The sequence below is a fragment of the Centrocercus urophasianus genome, unplaced genomic scaffold (genome assembly GCF_019232065.1).
Source record: "Centrocercus urophasianus isolate 14NV4802_14NV808 unplaced genomic scaffold, USGS_Curo_1.0 seq_30, whole genome shotgun sequence".
Lineage (NCBI taxonomy): Eukaryota > Metazoa > Chordata > Aves > Galliformes > Phasianidae > Centrocercus > Centrocercus urophasianus.
The window spans coordinates 6,405,256-6,429,525 of NW_024884867.1; the positions used below are offsets into that span (position 1 = coordinate 6,405,256).

Here is a 24,270-nt window from a genome sequence, read left to right on the forward strand (position 1 = left end):
AGAGCAGCAGAGTGTCACCTGCTTTCTACCTTTGTCTTAGATGATGGTGCAGTCCGCAGCTTTAAAGATGAAAAATTGCTTTTTGAATTTTTTTGTGCTACTGCTTAGCTTTCTCTTGAGGAAAAGCAATACTGACATCTAGTGAAAGGGAGGTGGTGAACTGGAGGAGGCAAGTGCCTTCCTTCCTGGTGCTTGGATGAGTTCTGCTTCCTATTATAGAGGAGAAAGCAACTCGCTGGCTTTACCATCATGTGGGTGGAAAAACCATTGATGGGGAAACTAGGAAAAGTTATTACAGGAAAATCAGTCAAGTCTTCTCTCCAAATAGTTACTTGAGTGTTTTCTGCTGTATGCATAGGTAACATTTATGAATGGACATTGCCAGGCGCTGAATAGCAGAAATTGGTGGTTTATAAACTGAATACCAGTTTTTGGGAGATGGACTTTAGCAGTAGCCCACCTTTGAGGCACTGCTTCTATAAAAGTACTATTAAATGAGATTGCTGTGAATTAAAAATAATAGTAGTTAAAGAGAAAAAAAGCATAATGCTCAAGTGCCTCTATGTGGAGAGGAAGTCAGAGATATTTAAAGGTAAGTGAAACCTTCTTAAATAGAGTCAAATATAAAAAGGATGTACGACTGAGTCTTGCCCAAACAAGTTGAAATTTGTACTATCTGTGGTCTGTGCCATCCTATTACTTTGCTGAGTCAACATCATACACTTAGCATACTCAAAATGGCTTATAAATAAAACATATTTGATTTGGAAACAATGAACCCTATATCCTAGATTAAAATACCACATTAATACCACAGGTAACTGGTAGAGGCATAGATGTCAGGATTCAGACACTGAACACCGCTGTTTTTTGTAAAGATACAGTTCCTAGAATTGGTACTGCTCATCATTTGGTTTGCAAGTAGCAGTTTGTGCGTTCAGTCCTAGGCTGTACGAGAGCCTCTGGTAGCTGATGGAGGACCGATGCGTACTGTAGAACTTATACATGGTAGGCTAACAGATCAAACTTTACTGTCTATTCCTTAGTAGTATTTGTAGATCCTAATTAACCCTTTGGGGAGTTTGTGACGTTCAGATATTAAATTTGACCCAAAGCAGAGTCCATGATCTTACAGAGACTATTTTATTGGTTGCAGAAATAAATTAACCTACCCCCAAAGGGTTAAACGTGAGAAATCATTTTGTCATATTTTACTTTTTTTTTTCTGTTGACCTTTTTCCCCATAATTTTTCTTTAGTTTTTATACTTTCCTTCATATCATTTGTTCTGTCAGGTGTTCCCTGGCCATCGCCTTGCCCATCTCCTTCCTCTCGCCCACCTTCTCGCTACCAGTCAGGTCCCAACTCTCTTCCACCTCGGGCAGCCACCCCTACACGGCCGCCCTCCAGGCCCCCCTCGCGGCCCTCCAGGCCCCCGTCTCACCCCTCTGCTCATGGTTCTCCAGCTCCTGTCTCTACTATGCCTAAACGCATGTCTTCAGAAGGTACAATACCACAATTTGTTCATGTTTTTGTTTGTCTTTGTTTAACTCCTTTGTGAGTTTAATTACAAAATTGTTTTTCCTCTTCATTACTTAACCTATAATTTGTGTTTAACTTTAGTTTATCAGACTATTTCTATTAACCTTTTTATTTGAAGAGCTTTACAAAAACAAAATAAAGCTGTGAAATTTCCCAAGTTGGTATGAAATAAACTCAGCTTTGTAAACGCTGCTCAGTGTCTTAACCAACAACAACATGCAGGACCCGATGAGTTTAGAGAGCACTGTTAGGAATATCAAATTATAAAAAATACATGAAAACAGTTGTTTCACAAAAAGCAGTTTCAAATTTAACTAAAATGATTCAATCACCTTTTGTTTATTTTAAAAAAGAGAACACTATATTTAAACAAGTGCAGTGTGGAATGGGATAGGATAAGCTGCTTCAAAGATGAATCAGTAGAAAACATTAGGTCTAAGTGTGCACTGAGGCAGGAAAAGTCCCTGGTAGCCAAATGTATGCATGGAAACTTTGACACATGATCCTTGGTAACTGTATGCAGTAGAATCTGAACTAAATGTATTTGTACTCTGAATAAGGAAAAAATGTCCAAATTTTTAAGTGCACTAAAAAAAAAGCAAACAACCAAAAGCCTGTCCTGCACAGCACAGTCTGGCAATCCTGGAAAAATGTAAGGTGGCTACCTAAGCTCCCTGGAAACGTGCACTCTCTGCTATGATAGGCTCTGCTGGAGCCAGGTTAGAGAATTGTGCTCACTGAATCAGTAGCATGTTCTATGGCTTGCCTGATAAATGCTCAGCATGATCCGTAACCAAAAAGTGGACAGTAGCAAACATGTCTGCACAGTGTTCTACTGCCAGTTAAACTTATCAGTGTGGGATTTCTTTGAAGTAGCAAGATATAAAGAATCCGTGTACAAATTCAGTTACTTTTTGAGCACTTGTGATTGACTTGTCAGGCATGCAGTGAACTGCTTACTGCAACATGAGAATTGCTGGGAAGTGTATTCTGTAAAATATGTGCTTGTATATAAATTGGATTCAAGTGGGCTTTAGATTCATGATTAAAAAAGAGGCTGATGTTTAAAGTTTTATATAACCAGAAGAGGTACTTGGTATTTTAGAGCTTTATATAAATGAAACCAGGAAATTGCTACCTGTACTTCTGTTACTGATCTAAATGAAAAATGAACTGTCATCAGCCAGATTGTCTTATGCTCATCCACCATTTTTCCTTCTAGGGTATCAACATTTGAATCTGATCTTATAAAGAAAATGTTGTTAGGATGTAGAGACTGTATGGCTGCTCAGACTTGAGTATGACTTTTTTGTGGCAGCTGTATAAACTGTTCAGAATTACTGTATTCTCTTATGACTTCAGCTTCTGGTGTTAAACATGCATGACTGGAACCTTGGGATAACAATAACTTGTTTAGTTGCAATTTTGCTGACTTGTTAATGAATTGTGACCTGCTGCAGGCAATTCAGCCTCTGTGCAGAATGATCTGCTGGAATTCCCCACCAGCGTTGGTCAGCCAGGGTTGGCAGCTGCTCTGTAAATCAATGTTTGGCATCACTGACCACCTGACAAAAACAATGCAATCCTTTTTTTTTTTCCCTCTTGGAAATGTTTGACAGCTCAGAACTGTGATCATCCAGCAGGAGATGGACCACTAGTTTTTTTTTTTTGTCTTCTCTTGCTGTAAGCAATATTGGATGCTTGGATTCAAACTTTTAAATCTGGTAAAACTTCTAAATATCAATTAATATACTTTTTCTTAGTAAGGTGATGAGGATGCCGCTAGTCTGGCTGAACCAGTGGCTTGATCTTTTTGGTCTCACAGATCCCTGGTTCTAGTCTATGCCAGTGTGATTGCATTATTGTGAGTTACTAGGTTAAATCCACTTTTATAAACGGACAGTATACTTGAGTATGCTTTGTGATGGATGTCGAGTACTTATTGTGTGGGGTTGTCTTCTTTTTCTCAGGGCCTCCACGGATGTCTCCTAAGGCACAACGGCACCCTCGAGGTCACAGAGTCTCTACTGGTAGGGGTACAATTTCAAGTGGCTTAGAATTTGTATCTCATAATGCACCAGGGGAAGCATCTACTACTGCAGTGGCACGAGGCAGCCCTTCAGGTGGGACGTGGTCATCAGTTGTCAGTGGGGGTAGGTAAAGCTTGGCTTATTGCAGATGGCTTGCCAGGGGTATCTTAGAGTCTTAATGCTAAGCAGAGTGCTGCGTTTCTAGACAACCCAGGCTCTGAATACACTGGTCTGCTAACTTGGCTTGCTTAGATGAAGCTGGAGAAGGATGTTACCAGGTAGTTTAGTGAAACAACTGGTGAGTTGATCCTTAAAGTGTAATATTGTTAGAATTGCAGAGAGGACAGGTCAGTTGCTGTATGAAAGAAAGGAAAAATGTGGGAGTTGTTGAAAGAAATAACCTTCTGGCATGTTATTGAAGGAGATGAGAAAAAGTTAGATACTTTTCTACTGAATTTGGTTAGTGACAGCCTAGCTGGATTGTTATGGTTTAGAAAGGAGTGAGGCATTTGGGTAGAGGAAGGCTGGCATTACAAGAAAAGATGAAATAATACTCAAGTGAAGTTGGACGTACTTTTTTTCTTTAAAAAACTATGCAGATTCTAAGTGGTTGTGTTGTGTTTGTTGTAACTACTGTAGCAGTAGATAGAATCAATGTATTTTCTGAATCGGCTAACACTTTTTTTTTTTTTTTTTTTTTTCCATGTTTGGCTTTAAATGTAAAGCTCAGTCTTATGACAGCAACCCTGGTTTTGTAGTTGGGACAGTGTTCTGGTCAGTCGTCAGCAGCTGAGTGCTTTCTTGATTCCAGGTGCAAGTGAGCAACAGTTCAGAATCTGATACTTCTTAGTGGTGTTAGAATTGTAGAGAAGGGCGATGGGAAGGCATTTTTTAGGAAGCAGATATGACTTACTGCCTAACACATAGACAACCCATAGAACTGGTTGCCTTGTAGAAAAGTTCTAAACGCTTCTGTTCTGGCATTCTTTCCAATTCATCTTCCCTTCCTACACCGACTTTCTATATCAATGACATGCAAGTAGAACTGTTAAACAATTTACCTGTCTTTCTTCTTGCTCACTTGAAGTTTATGTATGAATGTATGACATAAAGGAACTAACTAGCCACTGTGGGATGAGCAGGAAGCAGGAGGTACAACTTACCTTTTAAAGAATACACAGCTTTCTTTGCTGCTTTAATGCAGGGACAGAAGTGGACCTCAGATTTTTCAATGAGATGTGCTGAGGTTTTTTGTCGTTTTTTTTTGGTTGGTTGGTTTTGGTTTTGGTTTTTGCAGCTGGCAAACCTCCAAAGGAGGGCACACTATAAAGTGGAAGGTGGTTGGCTGGTGTTTTTTTTCCCCCCCCAGCCTTTCAAAAAATGTTTCGTATTTGTGTGGAGATGCAACCACCTTTTTCTTTCCTGTCTGAAACTTTGTTAATGTGGGCTCTTGTACCACTGAGGGGCCAGAGACCACATTGCAGTTTCTTGGTGAATCTGCAGAGCAGTGATATTGTTAGGGGACAATCTGCAGGAAAATGGCACCATTTACCTGAAATGCTGCATTGTAAAGAACTAGGAGATGTACCTGAAAGGTAAACAGGTTTTCAGTCACTAGATAATGTTCCATTGAATATTTTAAAGCATGTTCTTAGTCATTTTAAAATTAAGCAAACTGCTGAGCAAATGAGGAAACTTATCCTATAACTGTTTTTTCCTGTTTGTTTCTAGTTCCAAGATTATCCCCTAAAACACACAGGCCTAGGTCCCCAAGGCAGAGCAGCACTCCTGCAGGACCAGCTCTGCCTTCTCCTCAGCCTGGTACTATTCCCACTGAATCTGTTGCCATGCCTGTTCCAGCTGCCTCTCCGACACCTGCCAGTCCTGCATCCAACAGAGCAGTTACCCCTTCCAATGAAGGTGAGTAACCCTCACTAGCTGGCAGATGCTTCCCTTGCCTCATCTCTGAAAATGAAAATGCCTTTACAAGATCAAAGCTGCTGTATTAAATGATGGGAAAAATTCTGACTGATGTGCTTGATTTTTATATGTCCTGAGTTCCCTTTTTCCCCACGATGATGACTTAAAAGTAAGGTTCAAAAGGCTTTTTAGTTAGACTGCATACTTAATTTCCCCTGCCCTTTATCAGGTATGGAAGTATGGGTGTTTGACCTAATTTAGAATATTTTTTTTAATGGTTTTTTTTTTTTTGCTGTTTTCTCATTTGAAGAAACTCAGATCACTAATTTCTTAGAATGTTACAAGCATAGTGAAAGAACAAACATTTCAAGAGCACAATCATAGAGATCTGACTCTCAAATCTTTGTAAAATTACATATGAAGAGCTTTTCTATCTGAAATAATTCCCTTTTGTTCTGAAGGGTTTTTTCACTAGCTGAGGATCTGTGTATGACTGGGAGGAGCAAGGTTTGGTTCACTTTTATTTGACTTAATAGCCATAGGATGGGCAAAGAGGAAGGATAACTCTCCAGACCCTAAAGAGCTAGCAGAAAATGTGTAACATAGAGATTTTCCTTTATAAGCTAAACATGGTTAAATCTCTCCTTTGTTCCCTTGTCATCTCTTTTTATTCAGTTTTAGTTGTGTATCAGAGAATAACTTTGACAACTTCTTTTCTAGCTAAAGATACCAGGCTTCAGGACCAGAGGCAAAATTCTGCAGCTGGAAACAAGGAGAATATAAAGCCAAGTGAGACTTCTCCTAGTTTTCCTAAACCTGAAAGCAAAGGTTGGTATCAAAAGCTTCCATAAGTACTTGAGTAATGTATAATTCTGAGCCCTAAACCTGCTATACTGACTAGTTTAATTAATGTTTTAAGGAAAACTTTGAGGCAATCTGTCTTGGGTGTTGTATAGGGAAAATCATGTCATGCAGTTCTAAAGTGACAGAGACCTACAGTTTTAAGTATTGCTCTTGACTCCTTTCATCTACTCAGAGTAGAGAGATATTCATGTGGATAGCGTGTTTTTTGGTGGTTTTTTTTTCCCTTCTTCCTCCTGGTCTGGATGGGGTTTTTACTTAGAGCTGTGCACACAATACTTCTGGTCATTGTGATCCACACAGGTTTTTTTTTTTAACTACACTTCTTCCTATTATGCCTTAATGTTGCCTTTTTCTCTGCAGTATTGCTTGTTACTGCATTTCTCATAAAAATCTTCTTGCACTGTGGAACTTGGTCAGCATTTCAGCTTTAACTGATATTTTTTAAATGCTGGCATGTTTTGCTTTGAGGGTTCTATTGCATGTTTCTTTGTGTTCATCTGGGTTCTGCAGTCCTTATACCTCAGGGCTTCTGTCTTAGTGTATGTCAGAACTATAGATGTGTCAGTTACATAATGCCATGCTCTTACAGACTATTTCTGTGTCCTCATACATGCAGATCATGGGATGATACCAAATTGCAGATAAAGTGATGTATCTATATTTAATTTCTAGATATGCAAGCATTGTCTTTTTGCAAATTTAGGAATGTGGTGGTTGTAGATAAAAACCTGCATTAGAGATGCTTGGACAACTCTGGTCTTGTCTTTGGCAGGTGTATCTCCAATTGTTTCTGAACATAGAAAACAGATTGATGATTTAAAGAAATTTAAGAATGACTTTAGGGTAAGTTTCTCTGTCCACTATCTTTAATGGTATCGTAGTTCTCATGCATCCAGATTACTTTAATGAGTTGAATACACTGCATATGTTAATGGGGAAACATTGCCTTAAAACTTGTGCTCAGTTTGTGGAAATGTCCATAAGAGCTCACACTGAATGTTATAAAATTCACTGCTAAGTCTTGCTTGTCTGATTGCTTAGTGCACAAGTATGCATATCAGCTTAAATACTGTATGCTGAAAATGCTGCTCAGAACCTGTGTGAGAGTTAGGTACAAAGAATTAACATGTTTCTGTTTAACATGTGCTGTGTGTGGAAAAGCTGCTTCAGAGTTTAATGGAGAGTTTAGCTGAGAAAAACTGGAGACAAACATCTGTGGTTCTACTGCATGTTTCCTGGTTGTAATGATTTACTAAATCAGGTCAGCTTTTCAAGAGTTACTGTTAAATGTCACGGAGGGGGCTGAGTCTAAGGCATGGTCTTAAGCTTTCCTGTCACTTCCTAATCAACATGTAGGTCAGACAACCTCTGAAAAGCTTCTTGCAGAGTGTAGGCTTAAAATGTTGTCAGTGTTCTTTTTTTTTTTCTACCAGAAATACGTGTTTGAAAAGGTCATTTCCAAATGGTTGAGGTCTATGGAACTGTACTGTACTCTGTGATGGTGTTAGGTTGTTGTTCCTAGTTTTGTGTATTAATTTAATGGACATATACCTTGGGTTCTTTTCCAGTTACAGTCAAGTTCCTCTTCAGATGCAGTGGATCAGCTGCTAAACAAAACCCGAGAAGGTGAAAAATCGAGAGATGTAGTTAAAGAAAAGACAGAACCAGCCCCTAAAGAACCTATCATAGAAACTGGCAGTAATACTAACTCTAATGGTGGCAGTAGCAAACCCAATAGTCCTAGTATTTCTCCATCAATAAGTAATAGTTCTGAGCAAAAGCGAGGGCCGGAGGTAACTTCACAAGGTGTACAGACATCTGGTCCAGGAAGCAAACAAGATAAAGAGGATAAAGAGGAGAAGAAGGATACTTCTGAGTGAGTAACTATGTCTTTTAGAATAAGCAAATCTGTTATTAGCATTTAATTGTTAGTACAAAAGCTATTATGAACATGTTATATCCTAATGTTTATATGACTGATGTAATTTGTCTCTTAATTGAGCAAAGGAAACAGCAGATGAGATGCCTGTGCTGAATGAAAACCGTCTTATGAGTCAGTGGTAGAGCTGCAAGCGTAGCTCTAGTCCTCTTGATGTCTGTTCTATGTCTAGATGATGAGTTAAGTGTTTTCCTGCCTCGTGTGAACTGAAGTATCAACAGCAGGAAAACTTCTTTGTGGAGAAGTGCAGTATGAGTAGCGTCAGTGAGAGTGGCTTTTTGTATGCTGTGTTGTTTGAGTTCTCAGAAATCTGACGCACAGATGGAAATGAAATATTTAATCTCTGTAGATTTTTAATCGTTAGGGAGTTCAACATATGTGCTGTAATGGAATAATGCTCAGTGATGTATTTTGCTGTTCTTTATGTTTAGGCAAGTTAGAAAATCAACACTGAATCCTAATGCAAAAGAATTCAACCCTCGATCTTTTGCTCAGGTAAGTTAATTGATAGTGTTTAACATTTGCTCAGAGGCAAACCTTTTACTTGAAGTACAGTCAAGCTAATCTTACATATGCATTGCTGAACTCTGTTTGTAGCCGAAGCCTTCTACTACACCAACCTCCCCTCGCCCACAAGCTCAACCAAGCCCTTCCATGGTGGGCCATCAGCAGCCAACTCCAGTGTACACTCAGCCTGTTTGTTTTGCACCAAATATGATGTACCCGGTTCCAGTGAGTCCAGGCGTGCAGGTAAAGTGCAGCACGTAATGTAAATTTGTTGACACTTTTCAGATGATTGTCAGCCAAAAGGGGAGAATTAGGACATCTAAGTATTACTCCCGTAAATATCATAGAATCATAGAATCACCAAGGTTGGAAAAGACCTAAAAGATCACCCAGTCCAACCGTTCACCTATTCCCAATAGCTCCTGGGAACAATTACATTGTTGTTCAGTTTTAGCTATGTAAATACTGACTTTCCCCCAGTGGCCTTTCAACCTGAGAGCTATAATAGTCTCAAACACTTGTAAATTCCAGCAGCTGTTACTTGCATTTACTGTTAATCTGCACAGACCTCCTCCCCCTTGCTCCCAGCACAGTACTGCTAACTTAAGTTTTAAGCAACTGGTTTTTTTTGTCCTTAGCTTCCAGCTGTGTCCCACTAATTTCTGCTTGTTGCAGAGATCACAGGGCTTTCAGACCTAACTGCTATAAAGTTGTCTCATTTAATACATTGCTTGCAGTAACAATACTAGCATTACTTGGCAGGTTATTGCAAACCATATGGTCTTGGTTGGTTGTACGTGCAGACTTAGTCACAGTAGTGAAAGAAAGCATAGGTTAGGCAGAGTTCACTAAACTGTATTTGAAATCTGGAATATTTTTTTTTCTCTCTTCCTCTTGCTCAAAATGGTTGCTGGTTATTAAAAAAAAATGTGGTTAACAGTCCTAACGTTGTGGTTAAAGGTTTTGGTAGTGGAGGAAGCAATCAATCTTGATGTAACTTTGCTCTCATAAAACACTCATTATGCTCAGAATGTGTTAATGAGTGATTCAGTTGTCAGCTTCAACAAGGTCACAAGAGTTCTTCTTGTTTGGAATAAAGGAGTTTGCAAGAAACTTCTGTGAGGCTTCAGTCTTATGTTTAACCTAAGGCATTACATTTGTATAAATAGTCTCTGAAAAGAGTTTGAAAACCAGGATATGGCAGGTCTTGAAACCAATTTCATGGTGGAAACTTATTACAGAGAGTTCTGATATGCCATGATGAATGTTGTGTTTGTTACCTGTGTCAGTAAAGTTTTAAGAAGAAAAATGGCTTCTAGTATTATGAGAGGTCATTGTATTTCTTTTTTATTTTTCGACTTAGAGTGAAAGGTCTGAAAGCCGTTCACCCCAAAACAGACACATACACATTTTTAAAAGGAATCTTTAGCTTAAACTCCTCTTCTGTTTCAGCCTTTGTATCCTATACCCATGACGCCCATGCCAGTGAACCAAGCCAAGACATATAGAGCAGGTAAAGGTGAGAATAATACTGCCTGTTTGGTTCTTAGTTTGCATGCAGCATGAACAAAATAACAAATGTTTGTGTATTTTCTAACCCATGTGCTTTTGTTTTCAAATTGAGATTTTAAATACTATTCTTAAGGAAGGTGAGTTAAATGGAAATAGTCGTTTCTAGGTAATGTAATTTGGCCAAATCCATTGTAAGTTTGAGTAACATGACATTTCTGCTTTTGGAATTTAATTTAAGAAACTGGAAAATGTCTCTGTTACTTGGAAAATTAGTGTAAGCTGTTTTTCCTCCTATTCCTCATAAATATTACAGATTTGTTTAAAAGGGAACTTGGTGTATTCTTTGTACCGATTTGCAGCAGAGCCCTGAGCGGTGCCTTAATGGAGTTTTTGTCAATGAGAAGAATCTGTTTTTTCAGAAAGAGTATAGTTATGCATCTGCAAATGACTTTTTCCTGGTTCCAGTTTGTTCTTTTGCATTCCCTCTGCAGCAGCTGGACTAACAATGCCATTATTTTAGAAGTGACACCTGTGTGTGGTGAGATGCACTCATCTCTTCAGTGCAGAGAGGGAGCAAAAGCCCACAGTGGTCTTATTTTTATAGCCCTGTTTCAGATATTGTTCTAATTTGACATAGTGCATGCTTTCTTGCAGCGTTGTACAGTGGTTCATGATGGTAGGTTCCAGTGCTGCAGATCAACTGCTGCTGTAGGAAATTATTTGAAAGAGCAGTTTAGAAGTAAACAGGTGGCTTTTTGAAAGCAGGGAAGACAAAAACCTGCGATGTATTTCTGCTTGAAAAGCACCAGCTTCTCTGTGATCTGACTAATGAAATGTTTTAGTTGCTAATGCTGATTGCTTTAATTAGAAGTGCTGATGGGTACTCCTGCCTTGCAAGGCCAGTCTCTGCTCTGCATTCCTTTCCAAAGTGTCAGTATTTCCTCTGTATCCGTTCATGGGTAGCCCTGAAGAACATAGCCCTGAAGAAGCTGCATGAGTTCAGTGCCTTTACCGTCTTCAAGTTGTGTTGTGTATTTACTTTTTTCATTTGCTGGTTTGCAGTGTAAACATAATCATTATTGAGTGAATTCACTGACATATCTTCAACATTTCCCTCTCCCTCTGCCTAAGAGGTCTGACAACGTTGCATTCTGCAGTGGAGTTTACAGGTGCTTGAGTTAGATCAGTTATTAGTTACATGCTCACTACAGCAAACTGGAGCTCACCCAAAGCTATCATGCCCTGTTACTTACTCCCACACTATGGCACGCTGCTTTCTTAATCTTTTCAACCCTCCAATTATTTCTATTCCTTTTCTTCCTATGGATTGTTTTGTCCCCTTCAGTGTAGACCATGACCTGAAAGTTCCTTTACGCTATCCTGAAGGATAGCACAGAGATTAAGAGATGCAAATACCTAAAATTGCAGCTGTGTGGAGACCTTTATTCTGCTCTCCTCAGCCGTGAGCATAAGCAGTGTTGAAACTCAGCTTTCCAGTTGATGGAGCAGTTGCTGAGTGGTTCCCGTAGAGGATAAATGAAGCCTTTTGAAGGGGGTAGGATCAACCTGAATTAATGTAGGTGTCCTGACATAACCCTTCTCTCTTGTTGTTGATTCTTGTCAGTCTCTTTCTCTCTTCACCTTTCTTTCTTCACAAAATAAACAGGTCTGAGTTTGTGGCTGTGTATATGTTTAAAAGACAGTGATGACAAATGCTTTTTGGAGGAACTCCTTTTTGTGTTGTTGCTTTCTAATAGAACTGTAATAAGGAGGTTAAAAATAAGAGCTGAGGAGCTTCCGTTTGGTAACAGTGGCACTGTAATATGAAAGCTTTCAGTAAAACTAGCATTTTTCATCCTGTATTTCTAATGTGTGGTGCTTTTTGCTTTGCAGTACCAAATATGCCACAGCAGCGGCAAGACCAACATCATCAGAGCACCATGATGCACCCTGCCTCAGCAGCAGGCCCTCCAATTGTAGCTACACCACCTGCTTATTCAACACAGTATGTTGCATATAGTCCCCAGCAGTTTCCTAATCAGCCTCTTGTGCAGCATGTGCCACACTACCAGTCGCAGGTAAGAGTCCTTTTGCTGTATGTGATATGGCATGACAGATAGACAAGGGATTCAGTCCCAAATACCATACTGTGTCTGATCTTAAGTCAGTCTGGAAGGTTTCTCTGTTCTGGAGCATATTTGGTATTGTAAAGTGCTTCAAAGCCTTTAGCAGTTTTAAGGTCAATTTAGAAGCTGTCATTTGTTGTTGATATTACCTTTTTTGAGTAATTCCTTTCAGGTCAGAGACAGGACATCTAGTTAAGCTCTGAAAATACAATTGTACTCTTAATGCAAAAGCTTTTAAATAAACATACTTAATTGGATAAATATGTGATCATGTACGTAAGCTTACGTAATTAGAGTGGCAGAAATTAGGCATGCCAGTGGTTTTTGTTGGCTTCTAATCCACTGCAGAAAACATCCTTATGTTCTTAGAACAACTGGGATAGGCGTGATAGTACAAAATTCTTGGTTTGCCCTCTGTTTTCAGTAAGGCCAAGCTATTGCTCTTTCTAAATACATAATCATTGTTTAGATCCGACTAGTTTCTTGTAATTATCTTAACTGCCTGTTTTTTCTTATTTCTGTTGAATGCAGCATCCTCATGTTTATAGCCCTGTAATACAGGGCAACGCTAGAATGATGGCACCACCAACTCATGCACAGCCTGGTTTAGTATCTTCTTCTGCAACACAGTATGGTGCGCATGAACAGACGCATGCTATGTATGGTAGGAAACGTTTTGTGTTATATGTAACTTTTTAAGCTCTTACGTTGTGCAGGGATATATTTAAATCTCGAGTTTCAAATATGGGTATCGCTCAAAATTACACCAGTAAATGTGGTTTATATATCATAAGATGATGAGCAAAGCATTGAAAACTGAGCCATCTGGTTAAAATGAAAGCTCGAGTGTGCTGATTTCAGTAGGATGCCAGTGACCAAGATGAAATTTCAAGCTGGGAGCTGCTAAAGAATATCTGCTGAAAGAAGTTTGTTCAAGTTCTCTTGATGCCCTTGACACAACATCCCTTGATTGTTTCTTGTTTATAAGTAGGACTGGTTTTATTGCAAGGCTGTGACCTCAGTTTCACAACTTGACTTTAGTTCTGACAACTAGTGAAATGCTGTCTTTATGATACTACTAGCATTATTAACAGTACAAACACTACTGTCTAAGCAAAATAAAACTTGTGTTGCTTACCTTTCTTTTTTGGTAAGTCAAGATTGAAGTATTTGAAACAACTCATGTATTGCTTTGACTTTGGTCTTCAGCATCACCAGATGAGCATATTTCACTTAGAGTGAAATGGCGAAAATGTGGGTTTCCTTGTTACAAACTATAATGTGAGAACTTCTAAAGCATTGCAAATGTATGATAAATCAATGCCCCTTTTGGAGGGAAAGCCTCACTGCAAAACATGGTATGGAAAGAGGTAGAATCAAGGTTGCTAGAAGGCTTGAAAATTGTCATAAATTGTCAAAACGACAGATGGTCTCTTGAAAACATGGCATTTCAATACTTGTTACAGCATCTGAGACTTTTATTGGGTCACGTATATTATTGACTTAGATTCTAATAAAAGATTTTCTGTACCTTTAGACATCTTTGTATGTTTTCCGGTGCTTAGTTTTACTCTAATACTGAATGGAATTCCATGATGTGTCATGAAAACTTATCAAGGCTAAAAATCTGAAATTTAGACTTGTTTAAATCAAAATTAATTTCACACTGTGTCTTACCCATCTGGAAACATCCTGTCAGATCTCTGCAGTGATATGGTAACGTAGTAAAGAAACAAAAATAATAGCAAGAAATCTTTTTTGCTATTTAAAAGAACACCTCAGCTCATTTGTAATAAAGTTGAACTGGGAAGCTACATGAAGAGCTTTAGTCTTTCTCTCACAGGTCCTTACTAAATGTATTACTTTGATCTTTTCAACTCTTGTGCTTGAGGTGTCCATGTAAACAGATCTTCTGTTTGCTTTCTCATTAGATTAAATAGAATTCTGATACAGTGAACGATCAAAGGCTTTCAGACCTTTATTGGTGAAAACTCTCCCCTCAAACCCTGATGAAAATAAAGCTAGACATGAGAGAATCTCAGAAGCTTTGTTCAGAATGGTTGCTTGTTACTTCCTAGCAATTTCCCACTGTGCACCATCCTTCTCTTCCATGAGCACTGGGTTCTACAGCATTGAAGTACAAGCCTTTTCCACTTGTTTGGCTCTGATAAGAAGTTTGCATAGTTTTTTCACTGAGATTCTAACTTACAACAGTTAGTTCTCATTTTGTATTGGTTTGTGTTGGCTTATCTGTTGTAGGTATTTGACCAGCTACCAATATGCACAACTAGGCTGGGTCAAAATTGAGAATTCTTTAATATTTGCTTCCACGTAATTCAAACAATACTTTTCCACCTAATTTACAGAAATTGCATGTCTTTGTGCTCTTTCAAGTGCCTACTGGTGACTCTTCCAAACATTCTCCCACCTTCCCAGTAAAAGATCAAGCACTTAAAATTCTTGTTTATAGAAAACATTCAGCCTGGTTGGATCCTGAACACCATATGAGACACTTTTTTTAAAAAAGACTGTTTGGTCTTGCCATGTGTAAATGTGTTTATTGCCTTGTGAACATGGGCTGACTCAAAGTTTACAGTTAGTTTACCCATGGAATGACTTCAGATATAGTGCATCACTCTCGATTCCCAAGTTTTTGCAAGGCTTTCATGTGTTACTCAAAGACCTTGCCTAGGCTGATGATATTTCCTGAAAATGTGTCCATCTATAAGATCACTGGCTTCCATTTATCAATACGTGACTGCTTGGAAGAAATGTAGAATTGCCTAAGGTAGTAGATGAATGCTGCTTATGGAGTGAAGTGCTGACAAGCAACTTGCTGGAATCGTTGCCTTCAGTTTGAGTGACAGGTAGTTTTGAATGGTAATATACAAAGGTGTTTATAACTTATGTTCTGTATTTTGGGGATCTTAAGCTTACCCATGGAATCTTTGAGCGAAATATACCACCACACACTGATTCTGAATCAAATTTGGTCCTCTTTTTGGAAGCAGTTTGAAAATCCAGAATAACAACTTCCTGAGAAACAGCCATTGCTGCTTTTGATTTCGGAGCGTTTGCTCAAGCAAGTTCTCACATTTCCCTTTGGCTCTTTAAAATAGCAGTCTGATCTATTTTTATTTTTATTCTCTGACTTCCCTCCCCGCCCCCCATTCATATCAGGATTCAGTGGGTTACAGTGTCCTTTTATCCTTCAAGGTTCTGGTGCTTCCTTTGAGATAATTCTTGCAAAATTCACTCCATTTTTTTCCTGTGTATGTGGTAGAAAGAAGATGTCTACAAGGACAGCTGCGCTGAGCCGTGGGGGTTGGGGCACTGCTTATGAGTTCTTAAGGTGTGAAATGTTTTCTGGTGAGCTCTGAAACTCCATCTTCTTCAATGGTTTGGGACAAGTGAATGCCTGTGGCAAGCAGCAGCTGCCTGGCAGTGAGGAGGAATGCTTGTTGGTCCTCACTGCCGTGAGATTGGTTTTTGTTTTCGTTCCTGTCTCAGGAAGTGAGTTCTCAGTTCCAAATACACAGTGACTTACACTTGTTTATCTGCACTTTTTCATTTTGAAGCAAAATATTTTTGTCTAATGGGATATTTCTGCACTTCTGGGATTTCTTTGCCAGTGCCTTGCTTGTGTTCCCAAACTGCTGCTGACAAGAGAAGCAGAGAAGCCGAGCAGCTCAGCTGTGTGCTCACCACAGGCCCATCTGAGCACAGAAAAGAAATGTGTAAATCCTTGAGCTTTCCCCCTCAGAACACTATGGGGAAGGCTCACACAGCCCTCTTTCATCTTGTCAGCCAGTCAGACTGTACAGATGGCTCTTACACATTTCAGCTCGTAAGTTCTGGAGACAAAAGCTTCCCTTAGCATGGGAAGTTGACATGTGAGTTCTGCAGGAGCAGAGCAGCACACTCTGATAGCTGCCCCACGCACACCCCATCACACTGACCCATCCTCACCCTGCACGTAGGTTTCAGGACACACACACCACCTTCCACCAAGTGTTGGCTCTGTATGGTCCGTATTGCTGCTCTGGTCAAGTTTGATGGCTCACAGCTTGTTCCTATGTTGCCCAAAGACACAGCTTGTCCCGTGGCATTGGCAGAAAATCTGGTTATCTAAGCTGAGGGTGGATGTATTTCTGTGTCAATTAATTGCTGTGTTACCATGTAGCTGAACTGTGTATGCTTGTAGAAACTGGAATTCTCTGAAAAACTTAACTTTTTTGTTTAGAAACAAAACAGAAACTTGTGTAAAACCAGACCTTGGTTTTGTACAGATGCATTTCCTGTTTTTTGTGCTGTCACTCCTGTCCCCATTCTCCCTTCCTCTTTCCCCTTCTGCATATGTTTTGCTGGTCTGGTATTGTCTCTAACTTTATCTGGTTTCTGTCTCAGCAGTAGAGTAAATTCTATTACCCTGATAGTACAATGGTGGATATAATGTAAGCTTCAAAGGATTCTCCAGGGACTAAGTGAACCAGTCACCAAAGGTGTCTTGGAACTGTTAAGAATGACAGTGAAACAGTTGAACAAACAAGGGGGGCAATTTATGATTTAATGTAATTACATTTTAACCTTCTTGTTACAGTGGATTGTAATAGATAATGAATTGACGTAAAGTTTATTTGTGTTAATGCTAAATTAAGAACTGAAGACCTCAGTATCACAGTGTAGAAGGAAGGCTTACCTGAGACTCGTGTTGTTTCGTCTCCACTCAGTTGTAAAACTAAATATCCAACCCTAATATCAACTAAGTAAATACAAATATCTGCATGATTCTATGGTCTTTAGAACAAAAAAAAGACACTGACCTTTCCAGAAGACGGGCAGCATGCACGCGGCAAGAGGCTAATTTACCTTTCTATTTCCCAAATTCAGCATGTCCCAAAATACCATACAGCAAGGAGACAGGCCCTTCTTTCTACTTTGCCAGTGAGTTGGGTTTTTTGTACTAATTTTGATTGTACAGAAAAGCACTATCTAAAGAACAGATGTTAAACGAATGGGACGTGTTGAGGGGAACAGGTTTCCTTGCACCAAACCAGTATGTAGAAAAGGCAGGGAAGTTCCTTTCAACAGAATAAGTGTTAAACAGATTTAAAATACCACAGGAGCATGGGTTTTATTGAGTTGTTTTGTTTGATAAATGTGTTTTAACTTCTGTACCCACTCTCTTCATCTGCAACCAGAAAAGCTGTCCACACGTGGCACTCATTTCCTTAGGTGAACTTTCTTGTTCCCTTTCTTCCATGGCCCAACTGGGATGCAAGACTTTGCAAGTTAATGAACTTCCTTAAAAGGAGGAGTGCCTCATCTCTTTAGAAGGCTGGAGCTCGAGCTCAGAGCCCCTGAGAGGAATTCGCTCAAGCTGCAGCCAGGATGAGGGACACTGTTTGCATCTCTGTGCTGTGCTGTCCCTGCTGGTGTTCTGGGCAAGCACTGAGTAAGAGAGTCCCTGACATCTAACGAGCAGTGCTTTGGTGTTCATCACAGAGCCCCAAGGAAGATGTTTGGGGTGGTTGGACTGGATGGGGTGGGCTGGAGCTGTCAGCTGGGACCTGGGGAAGGGAACTGCAGCTTCAAGGTACTGTCAGACTTGCTCCTGTACTGCACACACTGTCTTGTGTGGCCAGCTGCAGCCCATGCCAGGCACTCTTCTTTCTATTTTTGCTTTTTTTTTTAGATAACCTGATACATAAAAGATGTGAGAAATACCACTTTTCTCCAAAAATCTCTTCTAGAGCAGCTATCCTGTGTGTCCCTTGTACAGAACTGGTTTTACCTAAGCTAGTCTTGTGAGATGCTGACCTGTACTCTTTTATACATATTGATTTGGTGCATGGAAATAATTTTAAGAAGCTCGTTCCTTTAGTGGATAATCTTTTAAGGAAGTCCACTATGCCTATGTGAAATGACTTCTGTAAATGTTGATATTCCAAAAGAAACATTGCTATTGCTTTGCTTCCTACCATTCAGGTCTTTTAAATGTAGTTATCCTCACCATCTTACTGGATCTGGCAATAGTTTTGAAGTTTGTTCGCTGGTCAGTTCTTGAAAATAGGGTTCAGGGCATCTTTGGATGATGGCCACCATTGGCAGCACTGAGATTCCTACCAGGGGAATAAGAAATTACGTAATATGGTTTCTACATCTGGGAGTTCTGCTTGGTTGCTGCTACTCTACCTCTTGATTTCAGCTCCTTTGCTGGGTTTGGTAGCTGGCTTTGACATGGATTGCACTTCTGTAGAGCTGAATTCAGTGATTAAATGCATCTGATATTTGTGCTCTCCTCACTGCTGCCCAACTTACCTTCGCTGTGTGTATCTCCAGGTTAGTTCAGTTACGTATCTCTCCTGCTGGGAAACAATCAAAAAGATGCAGCAGGTTTCCTCAAGGAGCATTTCTTGGGGAGAGAAACGTAGGGCACAAAGGTGAGAAGCAGTGTGTTTGTGCTAGAAGGGAGGCAGCAAGGGGATCTGTGGAGCTGTTTTGTCCTTGCCTGGGGCTTTCCTGGTGCTTTCTTGGTTACTAGATGGCCAATTGAAAAATCTACGAAGTTCTGACATGGGAAAATGTTGGATGATCTGTTATTTGTTGGTGTTCTTTTTGGTTTTTTTCGCCCTCCTGTCTTGTCTGGTTTGTAGTGAGCTGTTTTGATGAATAGGGAGAAATTTGTTAAAAAAGCTGTTGAACTTGCTTTAGTTGTGGCTTTGTAGGTGAATTTCTGGAGACCATTTTGCAAGAGGCTCGCTGAGTTGCTTCAGAGATTTCAGTGGCTTGTCATAAGCTGTTAATTGCAGCAGCTACGCGTGGAAACCCTTCTACATTCCTAGAGCTAAAATTTGACCTCTAGTTTGAGGTAATGTAGATCAGTGCACCTATTTCAGACTTGCTGCCACTCTTCCTGAACCACTTCTGATTTGTGTCCAGGATTTAGATAAGTGTGCAAACATCTTCTTTTGAAATGCACTTTTAATATTAATATTGCTATTAAAACATAATTTGCAGCAGCATCTCTGCTCAATTTAAGTGAACTTGTAGAGATATTATAGTGAAGACAGAACAGGAGAGGAGAAGCTGGGGAAATTACAATTCTAATAACAGAATTTTTGTTCTGCATAGCTATGGCTGAGAGACTCTTGGTGTGTTATGGGAGCTGATGGTATGACACTTCCCCACCCTTCCCTATTTTGGGGGCACAATTCTTCAGTTTCACTGTTCTTCTGTGAGTGAAATTTCTCCTTGTGAACTTTGATTGTGTGATGTATCTGTATCAGAATAACTGTTTGTTATTCTCTGGGCCACAGAGAAATGAAAGATGAATTGCACTAATGGTTTCAGGGAGTACCACGTTATTTTGGGGCTCTTAACAGGCAGTGTGGCAGGATGTGGGAAGCCTTGAATATCTTATGACTTGGCATTAATTTCCATGTATATTCAAAAAGCTCTTGAATGGAGCAGAAGGTAACTTAGAGGAAGAAGACGTGCCAGCTCTGCGGCCAAGGTGGTGGAATGAGAGCTGGGGAAGGCAGATCTTTGGTAGCCTGCCCTTTGGCAACAAGTGGATCCCACTGTGAGCTTATTACTTTGACAGAGGTAATAACATCTGGCCTTCTTCAGAGTGTTGTATAATAACGAGGTTGAGAAAATTTTCCTGCTGTAGGAAACTGTTAGTTTCATACTGTAAAAATAATCTTGGTTTCCGTTGTTCGTTTTGGTGTAGTGTTTGTAAGGGGGAGTGGTGTTTGAAAGCTGTCCAAATCTGAAAGTGGTAGGGATGCTGCTGCAAAATAAATTTTAGTAGTGATATGAGAAACAGTAACTTCTCTTGCTGCTGATGCTTTTGGAAGTGTAACTAAGTGCTCTGTGTGGCAGAAGATAATGTGGTTTTTGCTACGTGTGTCGTGCATGAGTACACTTCAGTGGAAGAACTCAGGGTTACAAGTGCATATGGAGTTCACCTGCATTAATGCCTGAAACGCTGTGGTGCGCATCATTGTGAGACCGCTTGCTAGGGAAGGTTTAGTAGAGCTTTCAAGACAGCAGGGTGAGATTAAGTTAAATATGGTGAGCAGTTCCTTTGTAAAGGAGAGACCTCCGTAATGGCCTGCACAGGGGAGAAACGTTTCCGTTTGACAAGAAGATGCTGTATGCTTATATACTGTTAAGTCTCAGTTTTCTAGGAGTGGTGTTTGCCGCTTTACAGCAAACCCAACTGCAGGAAAAGGAGTGTTTGCAGAGGGTAATTGTGTGTCAAGCACAGCTTGATTGGTTGCTGTCTGAGACGGGCTTTTGTTCTATAGTGTTGTGCTTTCAGATGCAGCTATGTTTTCATGTTGTTTCTCCTCCCATCTTGTCTTTTGTCCTTTCTATATATTCAAGCAGTTCTGTGTGTTCATGAGCATAGAGCCCAGCACAGTGAAACTCCTTAGAAGCTGCAGCAAGCAGTTGCCTGCAGAAATAAGACCCTGTATTTCTGTAGCAGGGGGAGACGGTTGCAACACAGCAGCTGCACTTGGAGTTACACCTTGTGCTCTGCTTTCTGGTTTTAGTTACTAAGGCAAGAAAATGCTACCACAACACTACCTTGTAAAAAAAAAAAAAAAAGCCCTGACAAATAAACAAAACCACTTCAAATTCTCATGCAATACAAAAATACAAAACCCCTGAAAGAAGCTGTCACCCAGCAGTGAGCAGTGTGATTAGCTTTGGTCAGAAAGACAGCACGTACCAGAACAAAGGAGGAGCAGTTGCAGGGAGCAGATTCAGAGAAGTTGTTGTTTGCTTTGGTTGTTTCTCTTCCAGCACCATTGTCAGCAAAGCTATCCACAGTCCTGACAAGCTGTAGAACTGGAAGGAGGAGTGCACGTGTTCACGTGCAGAAGTGTAGCTGCAAGCTGCGGAGAGGTTGTGGCACAAGATCTAAAAGCAGCGGAGGGAATAGGCAGCAGTTTCATTTTTTAAGGTCTTACTTTCCAGTTGTGCACTTGTTGTTTGTAGGAAGACTTGCTGTTATTATGGCTTTTCATGGTTTCTTTGATTCCCTTAGATTAAAAAAAGTAAAAAGGGGAGGAAGGGAGGGCAACGTAGTGTGGCCCTTTTTGAAGTAGAACTGGGCAGGCCTTCTTGGAAAGGATCTTGTTGATATTAGCTTGCTGTTGGGACACTGGTATGGCTGTAGAAACAGATGTGGTTCCACTTGTGTGAGTTTCATATTGCTATGTTTTTTTCCCTTTTTTGGAGATTCTTACCTTATTTGCTACTGTTTCAAGGAATTAAGAATTTCATGGTAGTGTTGAAAAGCTCACGTAATGGTGGTGATCCAGAAAACTCTGTAATCGGCCTTGAGGGGAGGGAGAGAGACATTATTCTAGTGCAAGACGCTGACTGCTGCAAAAATTCCTCTGCTCTGATGTTTATACTGTGTGTCCCTGTAGCTCTTAAGCATACATGCACTGTATATGCTTTACACGGACTGTACTGTGAGCAATTTCCAGAAGAGTAGCATGGTGAGGTTAGCCAGGTATAAGGCCAAATAATTTTTTGGATGGTGGAAATAAAAATGGCTTGTAACAGCTTTTTAAAGAGCATTTCAGGAAAAACTAAATTGTATAGATAAATTTGATATCTCAAACCAGTCTATTTGACAAAACAAAGATGAAATACTGCTTTTCTCATATGTAGTATCTGTTGCATTGTCAAACTAGGGAAGATGAACTGTCTAATTATGGTTATTTATAGACTGCTCTGCAAAATCTACATGAACGCAAGGTAAGATACTCAGCTATTTGCAAGATAAATATTTATTTTAGAAGGGGGAGGGAGTATTTTTACAGTATGATAGAGATATAACGAAATCTTCAAGTGCAGATGGTGACTTGATGAAATGTATATTCCATGTCTGTTGTTAAATATTTGTCTTTTTCATCCTAGTTTCCACTGGCTCACTTGCTCAGCAGTATGCCCACCCTAATGCTACCCTGCATCCGCACCCTCCGCATCCTCAGCCTTCGGCTACGCCAACTGGCCAGCAGCAAAGCCAACATGCTGGAAGCCACCCTGCTCCTAGCCCCGTGCAGGTAACATCATAAGGGAATGAATGTCTTTAAATTGCTTTTAAAACACTCTACTGGAAGGAATTGCATTGATTTGTGACTTTACATTGATCTGTTGATTCCTTGAGAGGAAGAATGGTGGGGGAGGTTGCCCAAACCACCTGCTCATGATAAATCTCACGCAGGAACTGTCCAGCTTTCCATGTTTTCTAGAAGTGAAGATATATCATCTCATTCTTCTCTACTTGTAGCAGCCAAATGTGGTAGACTCATAATTTCTAGAGTAAGCAGGGAGGAAAACTTGTGTCAATCCCTTTTCCTCAGTAAGTGCCAACATGAGTCTGACCATGCATTTCTCCATCTCCACAAGGGATGAGGTGTAGCTCGTTTCCATGTTTTGATTAAAGGAGACTCATAATTTTGTTGCAGCTTAATGTTGAAAGTATCAGATTAATGCTGAGGATTTTTCTCCAAGGCAAGCAGCTAAAAGCAAAATAGTACTTGTGATAATGCTGCATGCCATAGCTTCCTACTGGTGATGACTTTGAGCTGCTTTCATTCCGGTTAGGAAGTACATCCAACCCTGAGGCTGCAGGGTCTCTTTGTTTTTGCCTGGCAGTGTAGGTTCTGGTGAGCACATCCATTTTCCAGGCTCCTCACACAGCTGTAGTGCGAGGGGAAGATGAGCCTGGTGCAATTGCAGTGAGTTTTCTGGTGACCACAGGTATGGGAATCCTTAGATTTGTGACTTAAAAGATGGACAATGGGGAGCAGTTTTGCAAACTTTTTTTATTCTGGAAAGTAACGTAAACATCTCTCATTTCTAGACCATAACCTAACTCTCACTGATTTACTGTCTCTTTTTTTTATTTTTTATTTTATTTTCCAGCATCATCAGCACCAGGCTGCTCAGGCACTCCACCTGGCAAACCCACAACAGCAGTCGGCAATTTACCACGCAGGTCTAGCTCCAACCCCACCTTCCATGACGCCAGGCTCCAATACGCAGTCTCCACAAAATAGTTTTCCTACAGCACAACAAACAGTCTTCACCATTCATCCCTCCCATGTTCAACCTGCATATACCAATCCGCCACACATGGCCCATGTCCCCCAGGTAAACACAGTTTAACAACCTTCAAGACTAAATGTCTTAATGCCACAAAGATAGGACAGTCGGGCCTGCTGAAGTGATTTCCATTCTGTCACCTCTCAGCACAAACTACCTGTTGTGTTATGTAGGTTTCTGTTTGTACATTGCCTTTCTTCTAGAATTTTACAAGATATTTGGACCTCAGCTTCCAATACCCAGTGCATCTACAACTGTAGTTTAATAAAGACATCTTAAGCTGGCACTGCAACTGAAGGAAATTGAGCTCTCTTCCCAGTTCCCAATTCCCATTCTTGTCCTGCCCCAACCCCCCCCCCTTTCTGCTCACAGAACTGTTTGGCCATGCAGCAAACCAGACTGGGGACTTGATTCAACTGAAGTGTGCCTCCCCTCCCCCTATTTTAGGCTATTTCTCAGTCAAATCAGTTCACTAATCGGGTTCACTGCATGATCACAGGAAGAGCTGGCATAGAGAAAGGTTGGAGACGAGAGCTGGGTGGAAGAAAGCTGAATTGCTGCTTTTGGTGGCAGTTGTAGGCTTTGTGTTGTAGCCAAATTTGTACAAATACATTCAGTAAAGGATGATACAAATGGTTACTGGGCAGTAGCAAGGCTGCACTGCAGTGGGAGATTGAGATTTAGTTCAGATGATT

At 40.3% G+C, this 24,270-nt stretch overlaps 1 protein-coding gene across 10 annotated transcripts in view; it reads left to right on the forward strand.

The window, feature by feature from the left end:
* Positions 1 to 24,270, forward strand: part of ATXN2 (ataxin 2) — a 49,723-nt gene that overhangs the window by 21,029 nt on the left and 4,424 nt on the right. For 2 of the 10 annotated variants that reach the window (XM_042828941.1, XM_042828943.1), the window contains exons 10-22: positions 1,295 to 1,504; positions 3,512 to 3,694; positions 5,303 to 5,491; positions 6,212 to 6,319; positions 7,128 to 7,198; positions 7,924 to 8,231; positions 8,726 to 8,789; positions 8,892 to 9,044; positions 10,254 to 10,320; positions 12,207 to 12,391; positions 12,971 to 13,103; positions 22,385 to 22,530; positions 23,396 to 23,623. In XM_042828941.1, the coding sequence (XP_042684875.1) occupies positions 1,295 to 1,504; positions 3,512 to 3,694; positions 5,303 to 5,491; positions 6,212 to 6,319; positions 7,128 to 7,198; positions 7,924 to 8,231; positions 8,726 to 8,789; positions 8,892 to 9,044; positions 10,254 to 10,320; positions 12,207 to 12,391; positions 12,971 to 13,103; positions 22,385 to 22,530; positions 23,396 to 23,623 (2,045 nt within the window). Of the gene's footprint in view, positions 1 to 1,294; positions 1,505 to 3,511; positions 3,695 to 5,302; positions 5,492 to 6,211; positions 6,320 to 7,127; positions 7,199 to 7,923; positions 8,232 to 8,725; positions 8,790 to 8,891; positions 9,045 to 10,253; positions 10,321 to 12,206; positions 12,392 to 12,970; positions 13,104 to 17,329; positions 17,384 to 22,384; positions 22,531 to 23,395; positions 23,624 to 24,270 lie in introns of all 10 variants that reach the window. The other 8 variants (XM_042828942.1, XM_042828944.1, XM_042828950.1 and 5 more) reach the window with 7 other exon arrangements.